Source organism: Pseudomassariella vexata (genome assembly GCF_002105095.1).
Source record: "Pseudomassariella vexata strain CBS 129021 chromosome Unknown BCR38scaffold_11, whole genome shotgun sequence".
In the NCBI taxonomy this organism is placed as follows: domain Eukaryota; kingdom Fungi; phylum Ascomycota; class Sordariomycetes; order Amphisphaeriales; family Pseudomassariaceae; genus Pseudomassariella; species Pseudomassariella vexata.
Window position 1 is genome coordinate 521,498 of NW_024467966.1, and position 24,364 is coordinate 545,861.

The 24,364-nt window shown below is 49.6% G+C and overlaps 3 protein-coding genes across 3 annotated transcripts; 1 reads left to right on the forward strand and 2 right to left on the reverse strand.

Moving 5' to 3' along the window:
* Positions 1–2,295: 2,295 nt before the first annotated feature.
* On the reverse strand, positions 2,296–2,662 carry BCR38DRAFT_441793 (uncharacterized protein). Its single transcript, XM_040860785.1, has one exon. It carries the CDS (start codon positions 2,569–2,571, stop codon positions 2,317–2,319), a length of 255 nt encoding a protein of 84 aa, XP_040712868.1. The 5' UTR covers positions 2,572–2,662; the 3' UTR covers positions 2,296–2,316.
* Positions 2,663–4,042: 1,380 nt separating this feature from the next.
* BCR38DRAFT_487697 (uncharacterized protein) lies at positions 4,043–6,915 on the forward strand (the record flags this gene model as incomplete). The annotated part of the gene is made up of 3 exons (XM_040864186.1): positions 4,043–4,337; positions 4,398–4,473; positions 4,530–6,915. The coding sequence occupies 3 exons, from the start codon at positions 4,043–4,045 to the stop codon at positions 6,913–6,915; spliced, it is 2,757 nt and encodes a 918-aa protein (XP_040712869.1).
* A 10,227-nt stretch (positions 6,916–17,142) lies between these two features.
* BCR38DRAFT_43711 (uncharacterized protein) lies at positions 17,143–18,907 on the reverse strand. Its single transcript, XM_040860510.1, has 7 exons — positions 18,564–18,907; positions 18,065–18,498; positions 17,973–18,005; positions 17,887–17,918; positions 17,761–17,834; positions 17,506–17,576; positions 17,143–17,450 (listed from the first exon to the last, which is right to left on the reverse strand). Exons 1-7 carry the CDS (start codon positions 18,689–18,691, stop codon positions 17,350–17,352), a joined length of 873 nt encoding a protein of 290 aa, XP_040712870.1. The 5' UTR covers positions 18,692–18,907; the 3' UTR covers positions 17,143–17,349.
* Between the last annotated feature and the right edge of the window lie 5,457 nt (positions 18,908–24,364).

Sequence of the window (24,364 nt, forward strand, 5' to 3'; positions counted from 1 at the left end):
CTGATGACGATTTTTTAGCAATGATGGGAAGATGCACCTTAAGTCTTGCATCAAAGTATCTCGGGTCGAGTTTGTGAGTCCGCTGCGCCTGTGGATAGCCGACGGCCCCGCTGGTTGAATAGGGAACTCCAAATCAGATAAGCTCTTCTTATGCCTTCGATGGTCTGAGCCGCAACATTCCGTACACGGTAAATACAGCTAGGCGGCGCGCATTTTCATCTGCATTGCAACTTACTTCCAAGTTCAATACTAACTTAGGGGGTCGGGTGAGTTACACAATAACACACCACATATTCCCCTCCCAAGGCAAGAACGCCCAGGAAGGCTGACAAGCTGACTTAATGATACTCCCCGTACTGATAACTAATCCGCTTTTGGTTGATAGGTCTGGGCACTAAGGCATATTCGTCAAATCTCTTCACACATATCATTTGATTATGATTGGGACCGCATCCGCCCAGTGGCTGCCCCTGAATAACATCACATTGTAAGCCTCTCTCAAAGGGTTGATGATTGATCAGAGAAAATCACATGGAATATACGTGGTGTGGAGTAGAAAATGGGAATACGACAGAACACTCTACGTGCCGCGGATAGAAAGGAGTGAATTGGGAAAGGGGGGGAAAGCCGGTCATCCGCTCATTGCAATATGTAGAATTAAAAAGTCTTCAATGAAGTTTGGACATATATAACCACTTCGCTGTGCATTGAATGTTACCCACACAGGGGCATATACCATCAACGAAATCGAGACGAATCTACGCCTGAAATGTCGTGATTGGTAAGAAAGCATTGAACCACTGACTACCGCAAGAACAATCACGAGCCTTGGACTTGTAGGTTCAATTAGTTGATATCGGGATGCCTGTGACCGTTTCTCTCGTTTTGTTCTGCCGTCGTTTTCAAGATTTAGTTAGAAACCCAGACAGATCCCGGTAAATTGGCACAGATCATGATAATCAGGTAAGTATCACCGACCATAATATATGCTAGAGTAAAGGTAGGCGTGAAGCAGATGGTATATTCTTTCGATTGGGCTAAAGCGTATAAATCGGAATTATCGCCTAAAAAGCCATGGGCATGTCAATGATATCAAATACTGATGTTGGCAATACTTTGAAGGGAACAGGGTCTACAAAACTATTTCATCTAAGTAAGGTTGCTCAAATATGTGAAAACGCCGGATGGCTGGCTGGTCGTACAAGAGCTCAAGACGATGAGAGAAATGGCTCGGCACGAGCGGCACGAGGAATTTACCAATTCTTTTTTCCTTGTTCACTAAGATAGCATGCTGCAGGACGTAGTTGAGCCCTGAAGGGTTGACTTTCCGTCTTAGCCAACTAGTAACTAGTCAATGCTCGTAGTTACACTTTCGTGACTTACGGGGCTTAGCTAAGTGTCAGAAGACCAGCACCTTGCCTTCATACTATGACAGTGTGATCTGTAAGGGCCAACGAGAGATTAAGCTGTGCGTAGCGTTGAGCAGACCCTTCTATCCCTTTTTAGTCTCTAGATCCTGATCTATGGAAAAGCTGCGCAAGAGGCCGGGCTTCGACCATGTCTCGCTCCTCAGTCTAAACAAAGCCTCGTGTTAGGTGCACACGTATCATGAACCACTGGGTCAGCAGGTTCAGTATAACGTTTGCCCTTGCAGCTGCCTCTAACATCAAGATTAAACCCCACGGTATGACGTGCCTACTGCGTATCAACTTTCCGAGTATGAATGCCTAGTTTGATTCGCTGATTGAAATATCATATTACAAAATTCTAAATCCGATGTTGGGTTTCCTGGTCTGCAAACTGCAGCGTTTCACATTGACCCTTCCCATGTACCCTTTATTAAGCGGGAGCTAAGACGTGCAAAGTTATGGAGGCATCAACGCCCTCGAGGTATTTTGAGACTCTTGCCGAGCAAAACGCAAGAGATATCAACAGGTGCCTTAACCCGGCAAATCTGCCCGTTTCCTCGTGGGAAGTATCTGCGAAGGCATCTGCAAAATGCTGCAGTTGACCACAAAAGAATTGGGCTGCAGGACTGCCCTTTGGTTAGCATTGAGCGCAAGCAAGGCGCTCCTGGAGAATCTGCGGGAGGCTTGTGTCTTGGCGCAGATTCGAGAATGAGACAGTCGCGTCATGCAAGTAGTGCCCCAAAAAGGACTCCAGAAAGCTTTGAATCATTCCTACTGATGCTGCAACCTCATAGGTAAGATTCGAAAGCATAAGCTCTGAAATAGTTTCGGTCTGTAGCCTAATGCGTACAAAAAGACATAGCTTTCCATCTTCATACATTGACACCGGGGGGTAGCCATTTGGGAGTCACCGCTTGACTGACTTGAAGCTCCTTGTGGGGAATGCGGTAGATGCGTTGTCACTATCAAGTTTTCGGTTGATCGGCCGGGAGATCATACGTGGAATCTTGACAGTTTGCGGCCCCAAACTGCCGCACCATGGCTTTCTGGAGATGGACGTCCGAGCGCAGCGAGTTGGTCGAAGTGCAGTAAAAATCATCAAGAGAAAGGGCGCTGTATGATAGAAATGCTGGTTGCCACGTTTGGTAGTCATGATCGCCATCACACCGTACTTATCAGCAATTTAGGCTCGGGGTATCAGGGGGTGTGTATACCGGCCTCACTCCCGAGATAATCAATGCAAATTGTCCGTACATGTAGCACGCCTTGGGTGCAAAAGGTTTGTGCTTTCCGCAGTTGCCGAACATTGAAGGTGCGACGCGACACTCCCGCAACCCAGACTTTTAAAGTTGTCCGCCATTTTCATGCAATTGGATACCGACATTCGGAATTTATTATAGTGTTATGGGGCAAGTCTGTCGCCTCTCGACCTCTCAAACTGCGTGGCAGCTCGATCTTATAAAGTACACTGAACGATACTTGAGGGATCCACCTGCGATACCACCAACCTGGGCGAAGCGCCGTGAAACCTGGCCATACGGACCTTGTTTGGACTCGAACTTTTAGGGTAGTCGCGATGTCGCTCAAGACCGACTGTTTTTAGGTGCCGATCAGCGAAAGAAGAGTACCGAATCCTCTATCTTCTATATTCTTCCACGAATATGTTGTCACTGGGTCACGTTCGAATTTTTATGTACTTCGCAGGACTAATCTTTCCGTACCTGGCCCCCCGGGTGAGTCGGCCAATAAACGCCCTTGTGCTACCACTTCGACGTCGAGATCTCGACATCGGTCGTGGCCAAGCACTATAATCCCTGCACGAGGTTGGGATGCGCTCGCCGCTTTCAACCAGTGTTGCAACAACTCATCTGCTCCATCCGGGCCATCCCTGACCTTTCGCCGTTCGCGACTTGAAGTTAAGTCGGCCATTGCGACCCGCCGAAGCTATATTTACTACACCGTACATCTACTTTGCTCGTCACCTCATTTTCTGACGGTCTGTTCATGACATTGAAGATATTCACTCGCTGGACCCCAGGTTGCGCAGTCAGTCGCCTTCAAGTACAAGCCTAAAACATATGCACGATTACCTCTCTCTTCTCTCGTTGTGTCTCACCACCGACCACGCTAGCAACTGCATCCCCTTCTATTCTTGTGCACGCAAATACGTCAAGCACTCTGTCCGCAGCATCCATCAGTAGCCAAGACTATCGAACGCCATCTCGAATCCCTCTCGACGATTGATTGCGACTGCCCCCACACACGGGCTACCTGATCTAATAGAGTTCAAGCTCCCGCTGGAGCACCAACGCGGTCACCATACAAGCACTACCCTGCCCGCCGGGCCGACGCCGTCAATAATTAGCCCCCTGCCCGACGACCAGAGTACTGGGCTAGAAACATAATGACCATGTCCATACTGTTCGCAGGTCCAGATTCGTCGTAGATCCACAACGTCATTGTCATTTGGGTTGTCGGTCTGGTAGATAAGAGCACCCATGTCCAGTCGACTTTTCAGCAACTTGGGATTCTTCGAGGATTTCTGCACCGCACCCTGGGAGGTGGCGTGAGCGGCGGCGACGACTACTTTGGGGACCACCAGATTGCTACCTGAAGGCAACTTAGCCGCAATCATGGCGTCTCTTCGGCGGTTGAGCGCACTGCTTGCCGCGCTCGGGACTTTCAGTCAGATACCAACAACGTATGCGGCCGACACAGTTTACATTTCTGGTACCGGACTGGACGGCGTTACCAGACAACTAGCGGTTGATCGGGCGCCAGCATTATACACGGGAGACTTTGGCGACTGTTTGGGTGGAGAGTCCTTAATGAATATCACCAAGTTCGATGCCGGCTTTTATTATGACAATTCTACCGTTCTCTTTCATTTGGAGGGCGCCACAAACCTCCAGAACGATTCATTAATGCGTAAGTAGCTCTGAACTACGAATCAATTTACCTCTGAACCGGAACTAAGCCGAATGGCAGTGTACATATCAGTGGAAGCATATGGCCAAAACAGATTTAGCATGACTGTTGACCCCTGCTTCATGAATGTTGACAGGTATGTCCACCTATACACCTCCCATTATCCGGCTAGATCCTCATGTTTTCTTCTAGCCTGTGTCCGTTGAACGCTAGCATCCCCATTACGGCATATGCTCTCTTCCATATCGGAGAGCAACAAGTCTCTGGCATTCCTCAAATTGCCTTTGAGATACCCGATTTCGAAGGCTTCGCCAGAATCCAGATATTCTCAAACGCGAGCCAAACAGAAATCGGGTGCTTCCAAGCCGTCATGAGAAACGGCAACACCTTCTCACAACCAGCAGCAATTGGCCCGGTGTTGGGTGTCTTCACCATAGCCGCCATCGTAGCATCCTTCGCGACCGCAGCCTATGGGGTATCCATCCCGCACATGAGGACGCATTACGCCCACTCGCTGTCTGTCCTCGCCATATTCGAGACATATCAGTCCATATTTTTCTCTGGCGCACTTTCAGTCAACTGGCCCAGTGTGTTACCGGCCTGGTGGTCCAATTTTGCCTGGTCAGCTGGCTTAATTCCTGCGTTAAGCATAGTACATTCGGTCGACTCTTTCGCCGGTGTCAGCGGCAATGCCAGTCAAGTAGGCGGCGCTGGCTCGACAATCATCAACAACCAAGGGGGTCTACTGCAGCAGATCTACGGACGATCGTTGTCTACTGACGTGCCCGACATATACGGGCGCTCTGTGGCTACTGATATGCCCAACAGTGAAACGAAGGGGGCTCTTGATTTGGCGAGGAGGAGCGTAATCTTGGCTAAACGACAACCGTACAATGCGAATAATCCTTACGACTACAACTGGAATGGCGATCCAGTGACGCCAGGGATGCCGATACCAGGCGACTGGAGCGGCTTTGCAGGAGACCTATCGGAGCTCGGCATCCCGGCACCGGATGCCTTCACCATCGCACTGATATGGCTATTGATTGTATTGGCTCTGGTCGCTTTCCTCGTTGTGTCCTTCAAGTTTGTGCTCGAGGGACTCGTCAAGTTGAAGTGGATCAATCAGGACCGACTTCAGTTCTTTCGATCTCACTGGAGGGGCTACACCTGTATGGTCCTACTGAGGACACTCTTCATCGCCTTCTTTTCCATGATGGTCTTGGCCATGTTCCAGATCTCCCACCATGGACGAGCTGGCCCCACTGCGTTAGCCGCCATCATCTTCGTTTTCTTCATGCTTGGCGTTGGAGGTCTAGCCATATACGCTCTGAACTTCCGACTACGGTTTGGAAAGTTCGCTTCCGAGCCCGATCGCATTCTCGTGCAGCGCAAGACGGTCTGGAAATTCCTCCCGTGGCTGGTCCCAGTTCGACATAGCCAATTGAAAGAGAAGGAATCCGTACAGAAGCCCATCTTCTCACTGCCTTTCGTCCATTGGCACTTCATGGACAATGACAAGGACCGGACCAAGGTCCATCAAGATGAGCCTTACTTAAAGCGCTTCGGCTGGCTCTCAGCCCGCTACCGACTGTCGAGATGGTGGTATTTCATCGTCTGGCTGGGATACCAGCTGATTCGTGCTTGCTTTATTGGTGGTGCCACGAGCAGCCCACTCGCACAGATATACGGCCTTTTCGTTGTCGACGTATTGTCACTCATCATAATAGCAGCCTTTAGACCATACGAAGGCCAACGCAACACCGCCCTGGCTGTTTGGCTGTTGGGTCTCACCAAGATCGCGACTACAGGGCTCTCCATTGCCTTCCTACCTCGCTTCGGCATTGATCGGATCCTCGCTACCGTCATTGGTGTTGTCATCATCGTCATGCAGGCCCTATTGACAATCGCCGTCTTGATTTTGATCATCCTTGGTAGCATAAGTTCGTGGATGTCACTGACGCGCAATCGCGAATACTTCCCCTCTCAGAGGCTGGAGGGTGTTCGCATCAAGTATTTTGAGCATTTAGAACGTAGGGCTTTGGACAAAGAAGCACCGAAGAAGGAGAAGCCGACAGCAAAACTCAACCCACCCGAACCAGAAGATAAGCTGCCGGACCTGCCCAAGGAACCCTATTTCAGTGTCAACTCGGTTCGCCGAATTTCCAAGATTGAGGACGAGGACGATGATTTCATCGCAGAGATGGAACCAGTCAACGCAAGTGGTCCATCAACGACGCCGCACCCGCTGAACCGAACACGACGCGTTGATAGTGTCAGTTCGCGGCATTCAGTCAGCAGCCTGCCCCGCGGTGCGCGCGTACACCGGGTATCGTGGAGTTCGAGGGACTTCAACTCGTGGCAGACAACAGAGTTGGACCGTCCGGGTACCACGCTCGCAAAGCGTTTGAGCGGTCACGCACCGAGCCTGTCGGAAACTAACATTACCGGTGTGCTAAAGAACCAGGCGTCAGAAAGCAGTTTTCGGGCTTACGGTACGGTGGTTGCAGGCAGCCGTCCCATGTCCCCCACCCTTGAGCAAGAAGAAAGGGTCATCAACAAGGAGATCTCCTCCTAGGGAACGGAGGACTCCGAGGACAGCAAGTTGGCGCTTATCACGAAATAACGAAGATATGAAATTCTGCGCATTGAGCACAGTGCAGACTCTATTACTACTACTATATTAATACCTTAGAACCACTCTTGGACACTTTGCTCGCGCAGGCCTTGCAGCACTCATTATCTTGCAACTATCAGCAACGGGGCATTTACAACACGCATCCACAAACTTGGGTGGTGGTCGCGGCGTTTTTGGATACCCATTGCAGCGAAAAAGGCCGTGGTTTCACATCATTAAATCTTTTTTTCCCCGGAGCCTGTACAGAATAAGACTAAATTAATCGTTCGCTGGAGAATTATGGTACATATGGATGTGGTTGCTTCCAGGCAATCGACTTGTTTCTGGAGTGGCGAGGAGTAGTCGTAACTAATCAAACCCTCAAGCTGAATTAACTCACATCGTATTTACTTCCATCGTATGTCGGACTCGGTGCATGAACTCAGTGCATATACAATATTGGCTCACTTTAACATGCAAAGTAACAACAACTGGGAGTGAGCGAGCCTCTCATTACCGGATTACATAAGTGTAGCTTGTGTCCATTGCCTTCAAAAACTGCTAAGAGCTCGCAAGATGGCAATGGGAAGCAAAACTGGACCTCTTCATGGCTATTCGACATACAATGTTGAAATCTTGAGCGAAAGTCCATCGAAATGTCCTTCATATTCTTGGACATTACATTCTCTCAAGCCGCATTTTGGGAGAAGCATGCTGCCATGGCAATATCTTAGATGTTGTTTCCCTTGTTTCCATCATCGTCATATAAATTCTTCTTCTCGTTGTTGCTCACACTCGAGATCAATTGGTGCATATACTCGAGCCATCCAGACTGGGAGCCAGGGAGCCGCAGGCTGTCTCCGTGAACTGTATCACCCAGTCCCAAGTTTCGCCTCAACTTCGCCGAGCCATCATTCCCGTGGCCGTGATGATGATCGGAGTCTGGCATTGGAGTAGGCGATTGGTCCGCTGGGAAAGTTGTTGAAGTCGACAGTGATGAGAATGTAAAGTCGATGCTGGACGTGTTGGACAGGGTCCCAGCCTCAGAAGTAGTGGTAGATGTTCTAAAGGTCGTTGGGAAGCCACTACTTTCAGTTGTTACATTACCTGGAATAAAGTTAGTTCATGCTTAGTCTATATGAACGCCATCTCACTCACTTAGTCCAGTCTCTGAGCTTGGCGATGTGATGACGCTTTCGTTGCACGAGCTAGTCGGATAAAGGGGGGCGGAGGTGGTACCACTTGTTACAGTGGCACCCGCACTTCCTGTCACTGCATCCGCAGAGGAAGCTGTAGTCCCGATCATTGATGTTATATACTCAGTGCTGGAAGCGGATGAGAGGCTTGTAGTTTCGCTGCAAGTAGTTTCACCAATCCAGGGCGTCGATGAGTTTGATATGGGATACGGCACGGACAACGACTCTGTGGGTGTTTCTTGCGCAGTCATCGAGGTTGTATCCTCATTGCAAGTCGAGGAGTTGCTTGGGCTGTATGGCGCAGAAGTTGGCGACACGGTGAAAGATGAAGTTTGACCGGGGCTAGCAGTGATACTCTGCCCACCCGGTCCACCAGCTTCGCTTGAAGTACTTGATGTGATAGACGTTGGCGATGTACCAGTCGGGCCCTCCGTTGCCGTATTGTTTGACGTTGGGAATGGCGCTGAGGTTGAAGCACTGGATGAGATGGATACAGTTCCGCTTGGTGCAGCAGATGACGAAAGCTCACTCCCGCTTGATGAAGTTAAGGAGACTCCAGTAGACAGAGGAACACTACTTCTTTCGCCTGTAGGTGCCGTAGTGGCAGTCGAATTGGACACCGGGAATGGAGCAGAACTCGATCCGGTTTCAGCCAGCGTACCTGATGATCCTGTAGTTTCCAATGCAGATGACACAGTTCTTGAAAGTTGTGACAGGCTGGCCGTGGGACCTGTAGGCCAGGGTAAACTCGTGCTGTTAGAAAGAGGGAATGGTACGGTAGTTGACGACAGACCGGTTGAAACACCAGACTTGCCGGTGCTAAGAGCCGAGCTCTGGGAAATTCCACTCGTCGAAATCGATGTGCCAGCGCTGATCGTAGAGCTTGTCTCCATGGGTGACTCGCTACCGCTTGGTGTTACTGAAGACGCGCCAGCTGAAGCTGTTGGACCACCAGTCGAGGTCAAATTTGTGACTGGGAACGGAGCCGTTGATTCTGAAATCTCCGACGTGGGAATCGAAGTGCCCCCATTCATCGTTGTTGTCCCACTACCGCTGGGTGCTCCTGTACCCTGACCAGATGGCCCACCTGAAGCTGTCGGACCAACTTTGGATGATGAGTTGGTAACAGGGAAAGGTTTTACGGTTCCTGAACTTCCAGATATGGGCAGAGATGTGCCGCCGCTGATGGTAGGCAACTCGCTGCCGCTTGACGTGGTGTTATTAGCGCCGGAGGATGGACTTGGCTTTGGCTCTATAGAATTAGGTATGGTCGTTGAGTTCGTCCCAGGGAATGGCTGCACCGTAGTTGACACCCCTGACGTCGGCGTGGTAGAATTAGTGCCTCGACTGCTAGTAGGGAATGTGGCCTCTCCTGAAGCACTGCGGCTTGGCTGAGTGGGGCTCGGAACAGTTGTAGCATTAGACAAGGGGAATGGCGCTGTCGAACCTGTAATGCTCATCGGCAATGATGAAATACCAGTACCTGATGTTGGAACAGCTGAACCTGATTCGGCGGCAGATGCCGACGTCGCTTGTCCAGAGGGGTTATCGGATGTTTGAGTGGGATTTGGAACCATTGTCGAATTCGATGCAGGTAAAGGTGGTAAACTCAATGATGGTGAAGCCGATTCGCCTCCCGACGGACTAGTGGTGATTCCACTGGTCAGAAGTGAGCCTGAAGAACCACTAATTGGTGCCGTAGGACCACCTGATGAAGTAGAGTTAGAAGCAGGGAATGGTGGCGTAGTTGATGATGCTGTCGTCACCGTAGGGAGTGTACCAGTGCCTCCGCTTTGAATCGAACTTGGAACTGACTGCCCCGAGGGCCCGCTGGTGGGTGCAGTTGGCCCAGACGGTCCAGTTGAGTTCGACAATGGGAATGGAGGCACTGTAGTTGGAGACTCAGCAGGTGAACCGCTGAGCGCTGTGCCGATAGTTGAGCCGGTCGGGAATATTGAACTAGCCGTGGAATTTGTTCCTGGCACACTCTGGCCTCCAGGACCAGGAAGCGATGTTGAGGGCCCTGTAGAAATCGACGGACTTGGCAGAGTTACGGTTCCACTGGGGCCAGTTGGGCCGTTAGTCGAAAGCGTCGAATTTGTCAATGGGAATGGTACAGTGGATGATCCAACAGGTGTTGAAGGTGTGATGCTTTCTGTTCCCGAGCTTACTGTAGAAGCACCAACCGGCCCCGCAGATTGTCCACTAGGGAGATCTGTGGAATTCGAAGTTGGAAAAGGTGGCTGACCAGAGGTTGAGGTTAGGCTGATGGGACCAGGTGCAGTGGTGGGGAGACTTTCTGTTGGCCCAAGGGGCGAGATAGTACTATTCGACGCGGGGAATGGGGGCAGTGACGTTTGGCTAATTGGACCAGGTGCCGTGGTTGGAAGACTCTCTGTCGGCCCAGCTGTCGGTCCACTGCTGTTGGACAATGGGAAAGGGGTTAATGTCTCGGAGATAATTGACAGCGACGATGAGCCTAAAATACCAGAGCCTGTTGGTCCATTCGTGGGCAAAGTCGAGTTCGAAACAGGGAAAGGTGCAATAGAACTAGTTGCCGGCGGCGTTGAAGACGTCACATTTTGACCGGTTGGATTACTGCTGGGAATGACACTTGGAGCCTCACTGGAGAGCATGCTACTTCCAGATGGTAAGGTCTGAGTCGAACTCGGATTCCCGGTGCCGACGGTATTTCCAGTGGGACCAGCCACAGATGAAGAGTTGGAAAGTGGGAATGGTGCTGATTCTGCTGGTGAAATTGAACTGCTGAAGCCACCGCTTGCCGTTGGAATGCCACTGCTGGGTGGTACTGTCGCAGTCGGCCCTTCCGATGAAGATGCAGGTGTCAACGAGCCGGTAGTTTCGGTTCCAGACGATGATAGAGTAGACAGACTTCCAGGGTTCCCTGATCCACCCGTTTGACCACTTGGACCACTCGTAGAATTTGAAACCGGAAATGGCGGCGGAGAACTTGAAATAGCGCCCGGTGCTGGAGTTGTCGAAGTACCGTACACAGTACTCGAAGCCGTGGTAGTGTTGCCAGGGCCTTCGGTACCTGTATCCGATGCCTGTCCAGTGGGTGACCCAGACGGTGTACTGGTAACGGTCTCTGTGCTTGGGGCCGACACTCCAGTCCCGGTCGGACCAACTGATGAGGATATCGTTCCGTTCGTGACGGGGAAAGGGGCCAGAGAACTAGTAGATCCACGAATTATTGTTCCAGATACACTGGGCCCTGTTGTAAGTGGCGGCGTCAAGGACCCAGACGACTCTGTTGGTACAGAGGACGAATTTGTAATTGTTGTTTCTGTACTTGGTGATCCAGTCAGACTGACTGTTGGTCCGGTGGCGGCGATCGAGGAGTTACTTAACGGGAAGGGTACTGAGCTGGAAACAGATATAGAGGTATATCCAGTGCTCTGTGGAACGGTACCTGTAATGTTTGGCGAGGAAGCCGAGGGGCCTGGGGTTTCTGTACCCGTTTGAGACTGGCCTGTAGGACCGGATTCCGAGGACGAAGTCGCACTCAATGGTTGCGTTGTCTGGCCGCTTCCAGTGGGACCATTGGTCAACGTAGAGTTTGATACTGGGAATGGGGGCGAGGCAGTTCCAGATTGGGCTCCTGTACCAGAAATTTCTCCCGTTCCACTTATAGTCAAGCTGGCTGCAGTTCTTGTCGTTGGGGACTCTGATCCAACTCCGCTGCCAGAACTTAGCGACGTCGAAGCTGTTCCTTGAGGAGCAGCAGTGGTGGTGAAATTGGTCACGGGGAACGGTGTTGTAGAAGAAAGCCCCTGACCACCAGGCCCAGGAGGCGGCGTTTCCGACTGTGTGAATAATCCAGAAGAACTTCCTCCTTGACCCCCACTACCAGTGCCTGATGCAGAGCCTGTTGGCCCGTTTGTGGCTGTGGAGTTTGAGACTGGAAAGGGTGGGGTTGATGACTCCGGTCCGCTTGGATTCAACGAAGTCAAGGCCGTAGAGCCTGTTGCAGATTGCCCGGTTGGTAAAGTTCCAGACCCTGAAGGTTGGTTACTGCTAGTCATGCTTGGGCCGGATGTTGGTCCACTTGGCACAGTAATGTTCGACATTGTGAATGGAGGTGTTTCCGAAGCACCGTCGCTGCCCGTTCCAGACATTGGAGAAGTCGCTGAAGCTCCACTAGGCCCAGATGTCAGATTTGGAAATGTGACGGTGAACGAACCAGCCGTGTTAGTGACGGAAATCGTGCTCGATTCACTATTGCCTACAGAAGTGCTGTTGGGGAGTATCGAAATAGTTCCATTGAAAGACGACGAGGTAAAAGAACTAGTTGAAGTTAAACTACCCGAGGCAGGGAGGCTGGTGTCCGTAATATTTGGAATTCCGGATTCAGTCGAAGACATAGGACTACTCGGTAGGTGAGAGGTAATAGTACCGCTTGCACTTACACCTGAAGGACCAGGTTGGGATCCAGTTGGCCCCCTGGGCATTGTTGTATTAGAGACTGGGAAAGGCGGTACACCTGATGAAGTTGGTGGGGGGGTGGCATTTGCAGAAGCACTTGCTTTGTTTGTAACTGATCCAGATGATACGCCACTGATAGTAGGATTTCCTGTGCTCAAGGGCGTAGAGGTAATGCTTTGGCCACCAGGAGTTCCCGTCGGCCCCGAAGCGGATGTAGTGTTTCCCGAGTATGGTGCGCTAGTAGAGCTGCGTCCAGTCTCGGTAGGGTTGGTCGTACTGTTTCCTCCTGAAGTAGAAATCGCACTTTCAGTGGGTGAAGTCATTGCAGAAGATTCCGTGATGGTAGGATTTCCTATGCTTGTAGGAGCAGAGGTAATGCTTTGGCCGCCTAGACTTCCCGTTGACCTCGCTATGGACGTGGTGTTTCCCAATGAGAACGGAGCACTGGTAGAGATGCGACCAGTCTCAGTAGGGCCCATCGTGCTGTTTATCCTCGAAGAAGCTGTTGTAGTTAACTCTGTTCCCGAAGTAGGAATAGAGCTTCCCGCGGATGTAATAGTTCCAGAAGTCTCACCCGTGACGGTAGAGCTTTCTGTATTCCCGGAAGAAGGAGTGATGCTTTGACCACCTGGGCCACCTGTTGGTCCTGAATGAGATGTGGCATTTCCTGAGGGGAGCGAAGTACTGGTAGAGCTGCTTTCCGCTCCAGTAGGATTCGTCGTACTATCCCCTACCGAAGATGTTGCGATTGACGCAGTCCTAGAATTAGGGGTGGCACTCTCGGAGAGACTTTGTGACTGTGAGCCTGTCGGACCTACCGGGAACGAGCTGTTGGATAGTGAGAACGGCGCCGACGGAGACAATGTAGATGAGCTGGGGAATATTGTAATTTCTGACTGGCTTCCAATTGACCCGGTGTTTGTGGTGGTGATTGTGTTCGTTGTTAACTGGGATACAGTTACAGATCCTGTCGAAGGCAAAGTGCTGCCTTGCGATGTGGTGGCGTCAGTTGGTCCAGCCAGCGTAGTTGAATTGCTTGTAGGGAACGGGGCCGATGTCTCAGTCCCCCGCGTCGACTCCTTCGTCGTATACCCACTTGAAGATGAACTTGAAGTGCTCTCTGTGCCCGAGTAAGCCGTGAAAGAGACCGATATGGTTGCACTACCGGTACTGGTTGCGCTCATGACAGACGGTGCACTGATAGACCCCGATAGTGTGGAATTAGGGAACGCTGACGATGACTCAGTGCCGCTAACCGGGACAGTGCTGCTTTGCGGCCCTATGGTTCCAGTGACTGGGCCTGTGCGAGAAGTCGCGATCGTGGTGCCGTCAGTGGTGATCATGCTTCCAGTAACAGCATCAGTGCGAGAAGTCGCAGCCGTAGTGCCGTTGGTGGTGATTGTGGCCGTAATTGATATTCCGGAAGAGACGGTGACTAACGTGGTAGTCTGTAGTTCCGTGTTTGATCCACTCGCGGTAGGCGAAGTACCTGTCGGTGAAGTGCCAGTAGAAGTAGATACAGGGGGGACGCTCTGTCCGCCAGGACCGCCCTCTCCAGTAGAAGTGGCGGATGCCGAAATGATCGAAGAGCCGTTGAGTGAGGCAGAGACTCTCGATGATATTCCACTGGTTGACTAGGCTGGAATCAGAGATACTTATCTAACGGATATAGAACTTTGCTCAAACTGAGAGGTAGACTGGGAAGCCCATAAGGCATGAATGGCTAAAAAGCCATAAACAGACTCACCAACGAAGATTCGGACGGGAAGCTTGAACCGCTAGCACTCGGTCCACTGCCAGAGACGGTGATTGACTCTGTACCGGTGTTCAGTGCACTTGAACTCGTCGAGGAACCATATCCAGTCGTCTGAAAGCTTGTGGTACCAGAACGTCCCGCAGCCTCAGTTGAAGAAGTGCCATTTGATGGGACTGAATTAGTGGTTGGAAGCGAACTGGTAAGCGAAAGAGACGAAGTCGAAGATGCTATTTGCGTAGCACTCTGTCCTTCGGCGCCTGATCCAGACCCAGAAGACCCTGAATCCGAATTAGAGATTGTATGAGATTGCAATTTTTTAATGACATACCTGTCGACGTGATGGATTTACTGCCAGAACCTGAAGAAATACTGATGCTAGATGAAACAGACGGAGTGGCCGATGAGGTCGAAGATTGGCCCTCAACCGAACTAGATGAAGATGAAGTGCTGGTCAAATGCGGTCCATATGGACCATAGGACTGGTATTCATATCCTATATCATCGGGTGGGGGTCCACCATATGCGTCATACTCAGGAACATCGACGTTGCGAGGTTGGCCACCAAGGTCGCCATCACTGCCCGTTCGCTTACGAAAACCAGGCATTGCAATGATGCTCGGAAGACATCCCAGCAGCAATAATGCCGACACGAGGTCGACAGCGAGAGTAGAGGCTCTCATGCTGGGCGTACAGGTGACGACCTGCTGCTATGGTGTGTGGGCTGCGTCAAAATGGATGCTGACAACACGCGCTGGTACTAGATTCGACACGGCGTAGTTGGAGTTAATAAGAGGAAATAATGAACGAAGAGATGCCTTGCTTGAGGCAGGATGTAAGAACGAATAGAATGGGATAAGATGGATGGAGGATGGAGGATTGTTAGAGAGATGAGCGGATGAAATGGAAATCTCACATGCGAACTCGATACCGGGCAAGAGGTCACGAATATTTTAGTGCACCCAATCTTCTCAGAGGGATCACAAGAATTAATCAGGAAGGCGCTTCCATGAGCGTGGGGTCAACTTCCAACGACTCACCGGTGCCTGGGCGTGTGTAAATCGACAAGATGGGAAGGCACGCCTTAGTAACCTCACTTTGCACCCACCTCGGAGGCAAATTAGATGTTCGAACCACTGCGGAAGGTGACTAACCCCGCTTTTTCTTGACATTGAGGTTGCTCAAGATGCTGCTTCTTTCCTTGCTTGTTCTGCATTATTGTGTAGCCCTGGAAGCAACCTCCAGTTTATTGTTGGCACTTATTCTGGGCGTCAGGGCCTCTTCGTCTGCTATATGTAACAGCGTTTAGTATTAATATCGGAGAGAAAATCTTTCGCATGTAGCTCCTCTAGGAAATTTCATCTGCCGAGTGCCGTATGTGTCCTATGACAATAGGAAACTGGGTGAGACTTTCTACGAATCGAGGCATCTTCGTGTTCGGGAAAGAAATCACATCTAGAAACTTTTTCGATGGAAGCTATTTAGCTAGAGTATTTCCTGCCCTAGTGTCTTCAGAATATTTGATCCATATTTAACATAAATCAACATGATTTATTTACCCGAGAAATTTCTTCTAGTATTCAATAAATGGGTTAAAGAAACGACTTCTTTAACATAGCACGAAGTGGTTGAGGCTTACAACAAAACCAGATCCATGACTGCTCCCCAGTATTACGGGTATTATCTGCAACTCAGTACGATCTGAAGGGAAGCTCATAGTTCTCATCAAAATATGAATAATCTTGAAATGCGCGATATACCCAAGGCATCAAGACGCTGTCAATTCTCGGTTCCCATTGTGCCAAACCCAGTGGTTCTAGATTCTGCAGAGTGTTTTGATTCTGGTTCAATTGAGTTACTATTCTCAATCATTTCGATAAAAACCTTCCCAATGAGAGGATGCCCATATCTATCGTCATTGGTATGTTGCAGGCTAGAAAGTCATCATGAACGTCTTAGTGGGAGTGCAGATCATTTGCCTCGAGTGATACGACATCAGGGGCAGTAGACGTTGAGGCTGTATGCATCGACCTGCAAGCAGCCTACCAAAGTGAAAGATGTTACCTGCAGTCACCCGTTTATATTGCTAGGTTTCCCCGAGTTCTTGCCACACCACCCGTGCGATGACATTAGCCGTACTACATAAATGACAACGTCCAACATGAAGCCTGCTAGCACTCTCTCTGCCGATGTTCAGCAATGATTCTGCCCTGTAACGAGTCTGAATCGAGGTCTTTAGCATGTATCATAGCAGAAAGCAGGCTTGATCGTCGGCAGCAGATGAATGCAGTGTATGTTTGAGACCTGAATCGTCTGGTATTGTCCAACGCTTGACCCGACAAGTCGTACCTGAGAAACGGCATCTCGCGGACTAGAATAGATACGACCATGCCGTTGCGTCTGACAAAACGGTCCGTTTGTAGAAACACCCTCGCGTGCCGCCGGATTTCTGGTAAAGGAGCAATTCCACCGACATAAGCTTGGAAATAAAACCTCAATGCTTTCCACGCCGATTCGTATGAGACATGAGCTTGAGGTTGGTAAACACGTGCAAGTTCCCTGTGGCAGATTGAGACAGCCATGTTAATTTGAGCATACTTGTAGCTAAGCAAAGTACGCAGATATCTTTCATAAGCCTAGACCTCATTTACAGGATTTGGCGTCCGAGTAACATGATTCCAACCGCATTTCACAAAAGGTTCCAAGCGAATTAGTGTTGGTATGACACAAGGTTTTAGTTGTTACCCATTCGCGGGGCATGTCTTTGCACTGGCGGTCACCCTTGACCAAAACCGGAAGCTGGCGCACATCGTCAATTTGATCTATTTCGTATACCGTTACTATGATGCTGTAAGTAGCATTCCACCTGTGGCGCGTCAGGTTAACGCCACCTCGAAGGGGCCGAAGCCTCATGCAGATGCGGCCCGTTTTCTGCATGACGTGCATGATCTTCGATCATGTAATTTCGGAGATATCGGCTTGATTCGTAGGCTGTGTGCCCTACTCAGCTTTCTTCGCCGCCTCTCGCAGATTTGGTGCGGTGCTCTGCTCCATCTGGGTGTTCTGATCCTCGATATCGGCGGCCCAGAGCGCCGCACCAACTGCAACAACATATGTCAATTTCTGCATTGTTGATCCGAAGGACAGAGGACCCACCCGCATTTGTGAAGGAAAAAAACATAGAAGCAAACGGTATCATTTCGAGAACCGTTGCGATGGTACCGAAGCTGTGACCATATCTCAGCTTATTGCCTATGAGTGTTCTTCAAGGCTTCATAAGGTTTATCCTCCTTAGATAAGGCATCTGCAGCCGAGACAGCGCGGTGTTTCTCCCCAAGGGGAATTCGACGCAGTCGGTTTGACATATTGTCTCGTCGTTGTGGAAGATTTGCAGATGATTGCAGTACTTACGCGGTGTAGGCTCCAGTGTGTTGCTTTAGCCATTCCGATCTCCGAGATGTGGACCATTCTTTCAGCTGGAAGTACTAGATCTACTGTTAGAATCAGAGACACTCTGCGGGGACGTGGAGCACTGACTCGATCGTGGGAAGATTGGCCTCTTGTTCGACCTACGCGTCATGTCAGCAACACATGCAACTGGATCCTGGGTGACTTGTACACACCCTGAATGAAGATGAAGATGATCGTTCCAACAACTGATTCGCAGACTCAGATTAACAAGAATCACCCAAGGTCATGTCGGCTAGTAGCTCACCAGGGATGAAGTTCAGTGGGAGATACATGACGTATCGAATGAGTGCCTTCGGGCTGAACTTCTCGAACGGGCTCTTCAAGATTTTGCCGAGCTTGTCAATCGGGTCGCTGCCAGACTTGACCTGTCTTCCCTCCTTCACAATCTCAGTCTCATTTCGCGTGATCAAGGTGCCGTCGAACGTATCCAATAGAGCCTCCTGGATAAGGAAGTTGCGAGACAAGATCGATATGAGGGTGGAGCTTTCGTTGAGAACCAGCAAAATAGTGGTGAAGGCAGCAAGAGGGCCATTCACGAAGACCAAGATGGCCAGTTGGGGCAGGTACGTGAAGAAGAACATCCCAGCTATGACACCGGCGGACAAACCCAGAGTAGGAAGAACACGTGACGAGAAGGGCTTCCATAACGCGCGATGCGTTAGGAAGTAGACGATGCCCCTAGGATGCGACATCAGCACGTGAACTCACACAGTCGGCAATGCGAAGGGAAAAAAGCATCTTACTTGAATGGGTAGAGATAGGCATGACTCTTGGCCGCATCCTCGAGAAGGATTCGGGCTTTATCGTAGTCTTCCTTCGCGATCTCTCGGGCTCTTGCCTGGATGCTGCTTGCAACTCCGGACGACGACATGATGCTGGCGAGATTGCGCGTTCGTTTCTGTTGCTGTGGCCGATGAAGATAAAGAAGAGAGAGAGCCTAGGGAAGGTAATAGGTTCGTGGAATTATTTTGACGACTGCAATGTCTTTTGTTTGTAGACTGGCTTCGTGCCTTGTTTGTTTGTTTCACGTAAGCAATCTGGTGATGAGGTAGGAGGTTGTTAATCATGTCGTCATGTTGTGGCTTGCTTGCGGCTCACTTTCCCAATCCCGCAGTTTCAGTGGCTTTCTACACAGGTGTGGGGTAGCCCTGACAATTTGACAGGTCAAATCCTTTTGAACTAGTGATTGTCCCGGCCTAATCCCTGCAAATACTCTCTGCCTTATACGAAGTAAGTTGAAGTAAAGTCAAACTACTTTTACACTAACTCGAAAATTCGGGCGACCCTCTATAATCACCACACAGCTTCATTCTTCAACAAACGTATCAATGTAGACGCAAATTAGACCCAATTTGTCGCAGATTTGATAGACTGTCATACAATAACCACTAAGCTTAGCCCTGTTTAACGCGCGGCCCTAATTGCCACTTGGAAGCTACGAAGAAGTTCACGTATCGTCGCGTTGGGTTTTAACGGTTACCGATCTGTTATTGCTATTCCGCAGTAAGCATTTCGTTTTGAGATTAAATAATAAAATAATAATTATGTCTATAATAAGCCAATCAATAGCTTAGGATTAAACATGAGTAAATATACTATTGACACGAACCTGCTAAGCGTCGGCACCGATCCAGTGTCAGGGTACGGCTAGGCCGAAGGCAATAGTACAGAGTGATGGGGAGTAACGGGCGTCCCTCCTACGTAGCACCGGGTGGTCACTGGCGGTCTCAGGTAGGGGTGCCCACGGTGATGCATTGATCTCTGCTCCTTCCCTATCCTACTTCGAGATGGTCCTTATATAGATAGCTAGGCCGCCGCTTGGACCCGGCATAACAGCAGGGTCGGCGATGCCAAGGATCTTGACTCTCGTCATCCCAAAGCTTCACATAGATTGTAATCATGACTCGGGAGTCTTTTGTCCGAAACACCCCTCCGGCGCCCCACCGGTGTCTTGCGTTCAGTGTCCTGACACCCACTGGTGCCTATGGCATTCTGTTCTCTGACATCCAGACACGACCTGCCGCCGGTTGGAGAGCGCATGGGCTACGTGTCAGCGGTGGGCAGTGAGGCACGGGATGGAGTTCGCTCCTGACAAGAGTGAGCTAATGCACTTTACTAGGGCCCGAGAGCCCTTGCCGCAAAGTATTCGCCTTGGGGACGCCACAGTGTCGCCGGTAGTCTCAGCGAGGTTCCTAGGAGTCTGGTTCGACCGCAAACTGACGTAGCACGCCCATGTTGAGCGTGTTAAAACAAAAATGGCAACTCAAAAGCTAGCCCTGACAAAGCTAGTCAATATGTCGTGGGGCTGCGATCTTATACGGGCGAGGCTGTTATATACGGTGGTTATCCGTAGCGCGATCGCCTTCGGGGCGACTGCGTGGCATACTATAAGTGAGGAACCGGCAGGGCCAGCTAAGAGCCTGATGGGGATACAGAACGAGTGCCTCCGGGTAGTCTGTGGCGCCCACAAAGCGACGCCGGTTCGCCACCTGGAAGCAGAAGCAGCAATCCCGCCACTAGACCTCTATCTTAGTGCCCGGGCTGCTAAGTTTGAAGAACGGCTACGGCTTAGCGGGAAGAGAAATCTGCTTCGCAGCGCGAGCGCTAAAGCGTCACATATACTCCGGCAGGATAGACTGGCGAAGAGGAAGCAGGCGTCGCAGCTACTCCGACCGGCAGGGTACACTATGGAGAAGGAGGCCCGGGGCTCCGAGTGGATGAGTGAGGAAAAGGAGGTCCCGGCTGCCCTCCTCGGCCACTGGAGGAAGAGATGGCTCACCGGAGCAGAGTATTACGATCGCCAGCGACGCGCCATCGCTGAGGAACCGGAGGGCCCTTCGATGCAGATACCGAAAGGGGGCAAGTATTTCGGCCTGAACCGACTGGAAGCGTCTACGCTGTGCCAGATCAGGACGGAAAAAATAGGACTAGCAGCCTTCTTATTCAAGACAGGGGCTTTTGGCGTGTACTCGCCGCTATGCCGCTGTGGCGACGCCCCTGAGACGGCAGAGCACGTAATCCTCTTTTGCGGGCTGTTGGAAGGACCGAGGGAACGATCACGGGCCGCTATCGCACCACGGCCACTATACTCTCGCAGAGACCTCGCAACGGCAACAGGAGAACCAGTAGTTAGTGGGACTATTGTAAGGTGGCTGCTAGGGACGGGTCGGACAGCTTCAAGGCCCAGATAGCATCGATCTTCTCAGGGGGACTTTGTTGGTAGGTTGAGAACCAACGTAGTATGGTAGTGAACGCAATGCAGTCGCCAATAGGGCGAACCGACGACGCAGCGTATGTATTTAGTCCAGCCATTAGGGCACGGTTTGACATACGGGAGTACTAGCAGAGGTACCGTATGTCAAACCGTGCCCTAATGGCTGGACTAAATACATACGCTGCGTCGTCGGTTCGCCCTATTGGCGACTGCGTTACGTCCACCACAATACTATGTTAGTTCTCACCCTACTAACAAAGTCCCCCTGAGAAGATCGATATTATCCGGGCCTAAGCGCTATCCGGCCAGTCCTGAGTAGCCACCTTGTGATAGTCCCGCTGACTACTGGTTTCCCCGTCGCCGTTGCCAGGTCTCTACGTGTATGCAGCGGCCATGGACTAAATAATAATAATAAATAGCTAGCTTATAATCTAGATATTAACCCTATTAGTTATATATAGGCCTACCTAAAGAGGTATCGTAGTATATAATGCCCTAAAAATTCAAATTGAAAATAAAATAAGCTCGATGTTGAAGAGTTAAGGCTGCAATATAAAGGGCTTGAGTAGTGGTGCCGGGCGATCTAATTAGACGGCTGACACTAAACTAAAGCGCTAGCTTCGTGCGGTGAAAAGGGCCCGCGGTTAGTATATACAACACCAATCTCTACACACGAAACTTCGTTTTCACTCTATCTTATGTGTATATCGCTTATATTCATGGAGAATTGGCCAAGTGGCAGCTGTAGTGCCCTGTATCAATTTGATGTTCTAGCGGGGCGGTCCTCGGACTTTTGGAACGTGACTGTAATGGCCATTCCACGGCCGATTATATCACGTCCCTTGTCTATTCCAATTATATCATGAATCGTATTTCGACCCTACCACCAAGTTCGGGATCCTGACTATTAACTTGGTTCAGTTCCTTCCATCTTTATGTCGGTAGCCTTTTCACACTACATCATTGGGTCGATCAACTTCAGGATGCATTCGGCCCCGTGTTGTACCGAGCCAGCAATTATTCGACCCTTTGAGTCTTGATGCCTTATATGTGACACAGTTAGCGCTGACTTCGGAGTTTTCAGTGCATATGTGCCCACAAGTTACATATGTACATGTTTTTAAGCTTGAAATACATCATCTCTTGGGTTGCTTAGTTTTTATGAGCATCAGTGGACCAGCTGCAAGTGAAGCGAATAATGTCCGGTGCATTTTCCTGTCAAAACCTGTATTGTCTTTGCTGATTGCTACACCAGAGGCATTATCTCTGATAAATTGGATAAAATCTGAAAACGTCGGCCATGACAATCCCTGAACGAGAGAGAAAGGTTAAGTAGTTGGTCAAAAATTGATTTCCAAATGGAAACTGTGACCTAGTTCCCCATGTTGACACACTGGTGAGCCTCGTCCATAAGATCACGATGGTTACGTTCTGTATTGTACTTTGGCTGGTGACCAGAAGAACGAGTTATCGGATAATGAAAACCCCTAACTCGCACTGTAATAATTCTCATAAATCATATAGGCTCAAAACCTTAGTAGATAGGCCGTTACTGCTAGAAAGTCCTATTGCGATCAAAACGGTCAGTTGTCTAGGCGAGCTAGCGATAGTCACAGGTATTTGATTCTGGTTCTATGGAGGTTCCGGCAAGAAGCACAGCATAGAGTGGGAGAAGTTATATAAAATGCTTAAATACTTTACGTCGAAGTGTCTAACAATAGAGTAAACGAAATTTCCTAGCTGAAGCTTTACGGTTTCGTTTGTTAGGGCAGCTTTCAGACAGTACATAAAGAAGAAAACAGAGAATACTTATTAATTAATTGAGATAGGGTTGCCGTGGAATGATAAACCTACTTGGGTAAGCTCACAGGAAGCATCTTATGTTGGGGTATCTAGATTTGTTGACTTGATAATGGCGGTGGAAACCATAGGTGCGTCTCAACTTAGAGAAATTAACCAGCATAGACTGTCACTTATCACAGACATGAACCTACAATACTTAGTCTTGATCTTATTTTTGAAGTTGGATTTGAGTTGTTAACATTGAAGTAGAGCGTTGCGTGATATAAATCCATACTGAGAAGCATACTGCATATCTACTTGAGTAATCTACTTCGGCCACTACATGTAGATCTCCTAAGTTTATTTAACTGCTGCTTTCCATAAGATCAAGTTAAAACATCCAACACACGCTTCGGGGGTTTAAAATGTTTCGCTTGTTAAAAGCATCATGATGTTTCCATTAGCCGACACCAGAGGCCACCGTCGTCAAGCCGGTTAGGACTAGCCCTGAATCTGACACGAACTGTACAGCTCTCAGCGCTTTCCACACAAGTCCAACTACTTTTAGGAGGTCCTGAATGTTTGCCCCATAGTATGCCACAGCGGCCCATATTATTCGTTAAGATATGTTAGACGTTGTTGCAGTTTACAATAAGTAAAACTACCGGAAACGGAATCCGGTCTAGATACTCTTGCCGATCTTACGTCGACACAGCTGACCAAAATTGACCGCGTTGTCAATGGAGTTGATTCATTAATCAGCACAGCCCATACACCCGGAAGTTACAGTGAAACTATATAGTCTTAATGCTCTCGCGGTGTACCAAATTACATTGTGGCTAAAGACTAATGAGACGGTCTAGCGTCCCTAGTTATATTCTCGGTGACATGCAAATACTGTATGCAGATTCGGTGACAGATTTCAGACATTGTTGACTAGGTCAAAAACTTAATGCCTGTCGCAGCCATGCACGTGCATCACGTCCGCCACTAACTAGTTTCAGGTATTTTTTGCGACCTCTTCTTGTTGACACATCAATCTTGACGAGTCACTCTAAGACCAGGATTATTCTTGAGACAGCAAGAAGATTATATGACAATCAGCCTTGAAACGGTATGTGGTAAATTGACCAAAGTATCATATGATATCATCTGCAACACGTGACATTTCTGGAGCTTAAGAACGCGCACATAGGACGAAAAAGAGCAGCTACAAGGTTAGCAGTGTTGTTGATCACGTAGTAGGCCTGTATATGTAGCTCGGGTCAGACCATGCCAGGCAATACTTCATCTTATCTTTGGCATTTGTTTCACGGAGTTGAAGCTCATGAAGGTCTGCAAACCTTCTTTTCTAGAAAGAAATAGGGCAGGTATGTGAAGGGATCAGATTTGTAAATATGAGCTGCTTACTAGGAAAGCACTTAAAGCACCAAAGCAAGCCCATTTTACGCTCACCTTAACGTCTCTTGCGTATGTATGGAATCGTCATTGATGCAGCCAAGCTCTTGACCTAACATGTTCGCAAGCGCTTCGAGATGCATACCTCTA

What these genes read in the sequence shown, in the direction of transcription:
- BCR38DRAFT_441793 (XM_040860785.1), bottom strand. Translation starts at nt 2,571, where the DNA reads ATGGCGATCATGACTACCAAACGTGGCAACCAGCATTTCTATCATACA.
- BCR38DRAFT_43711 (XM_040860510.1), bottom strand. Translation starts at nt 18,691, where the DNA reads ATGTCGTCGTCCGGAGTTGCAAGCAGCATCCAGGCAAGAGCCCGAGAG. An exon ending in GCCTATCTCTACCCATTCAA is followed by an intron (nt 18,499 to 18,563) that starts GTAAGATGCTTT and finishes GTCGCATCCTAG; the next exon opens with GGGCATCGTCTACTTCCTAA. An exon ending in CACACTGGAGCCTACACCGC is followed by an intron (nt 17,577 to 17,760) that starts GTAAGTACTGCA and finishes ATATGGTCACAG; the next exon opens with CTTCGGTACCATCGCAACGG.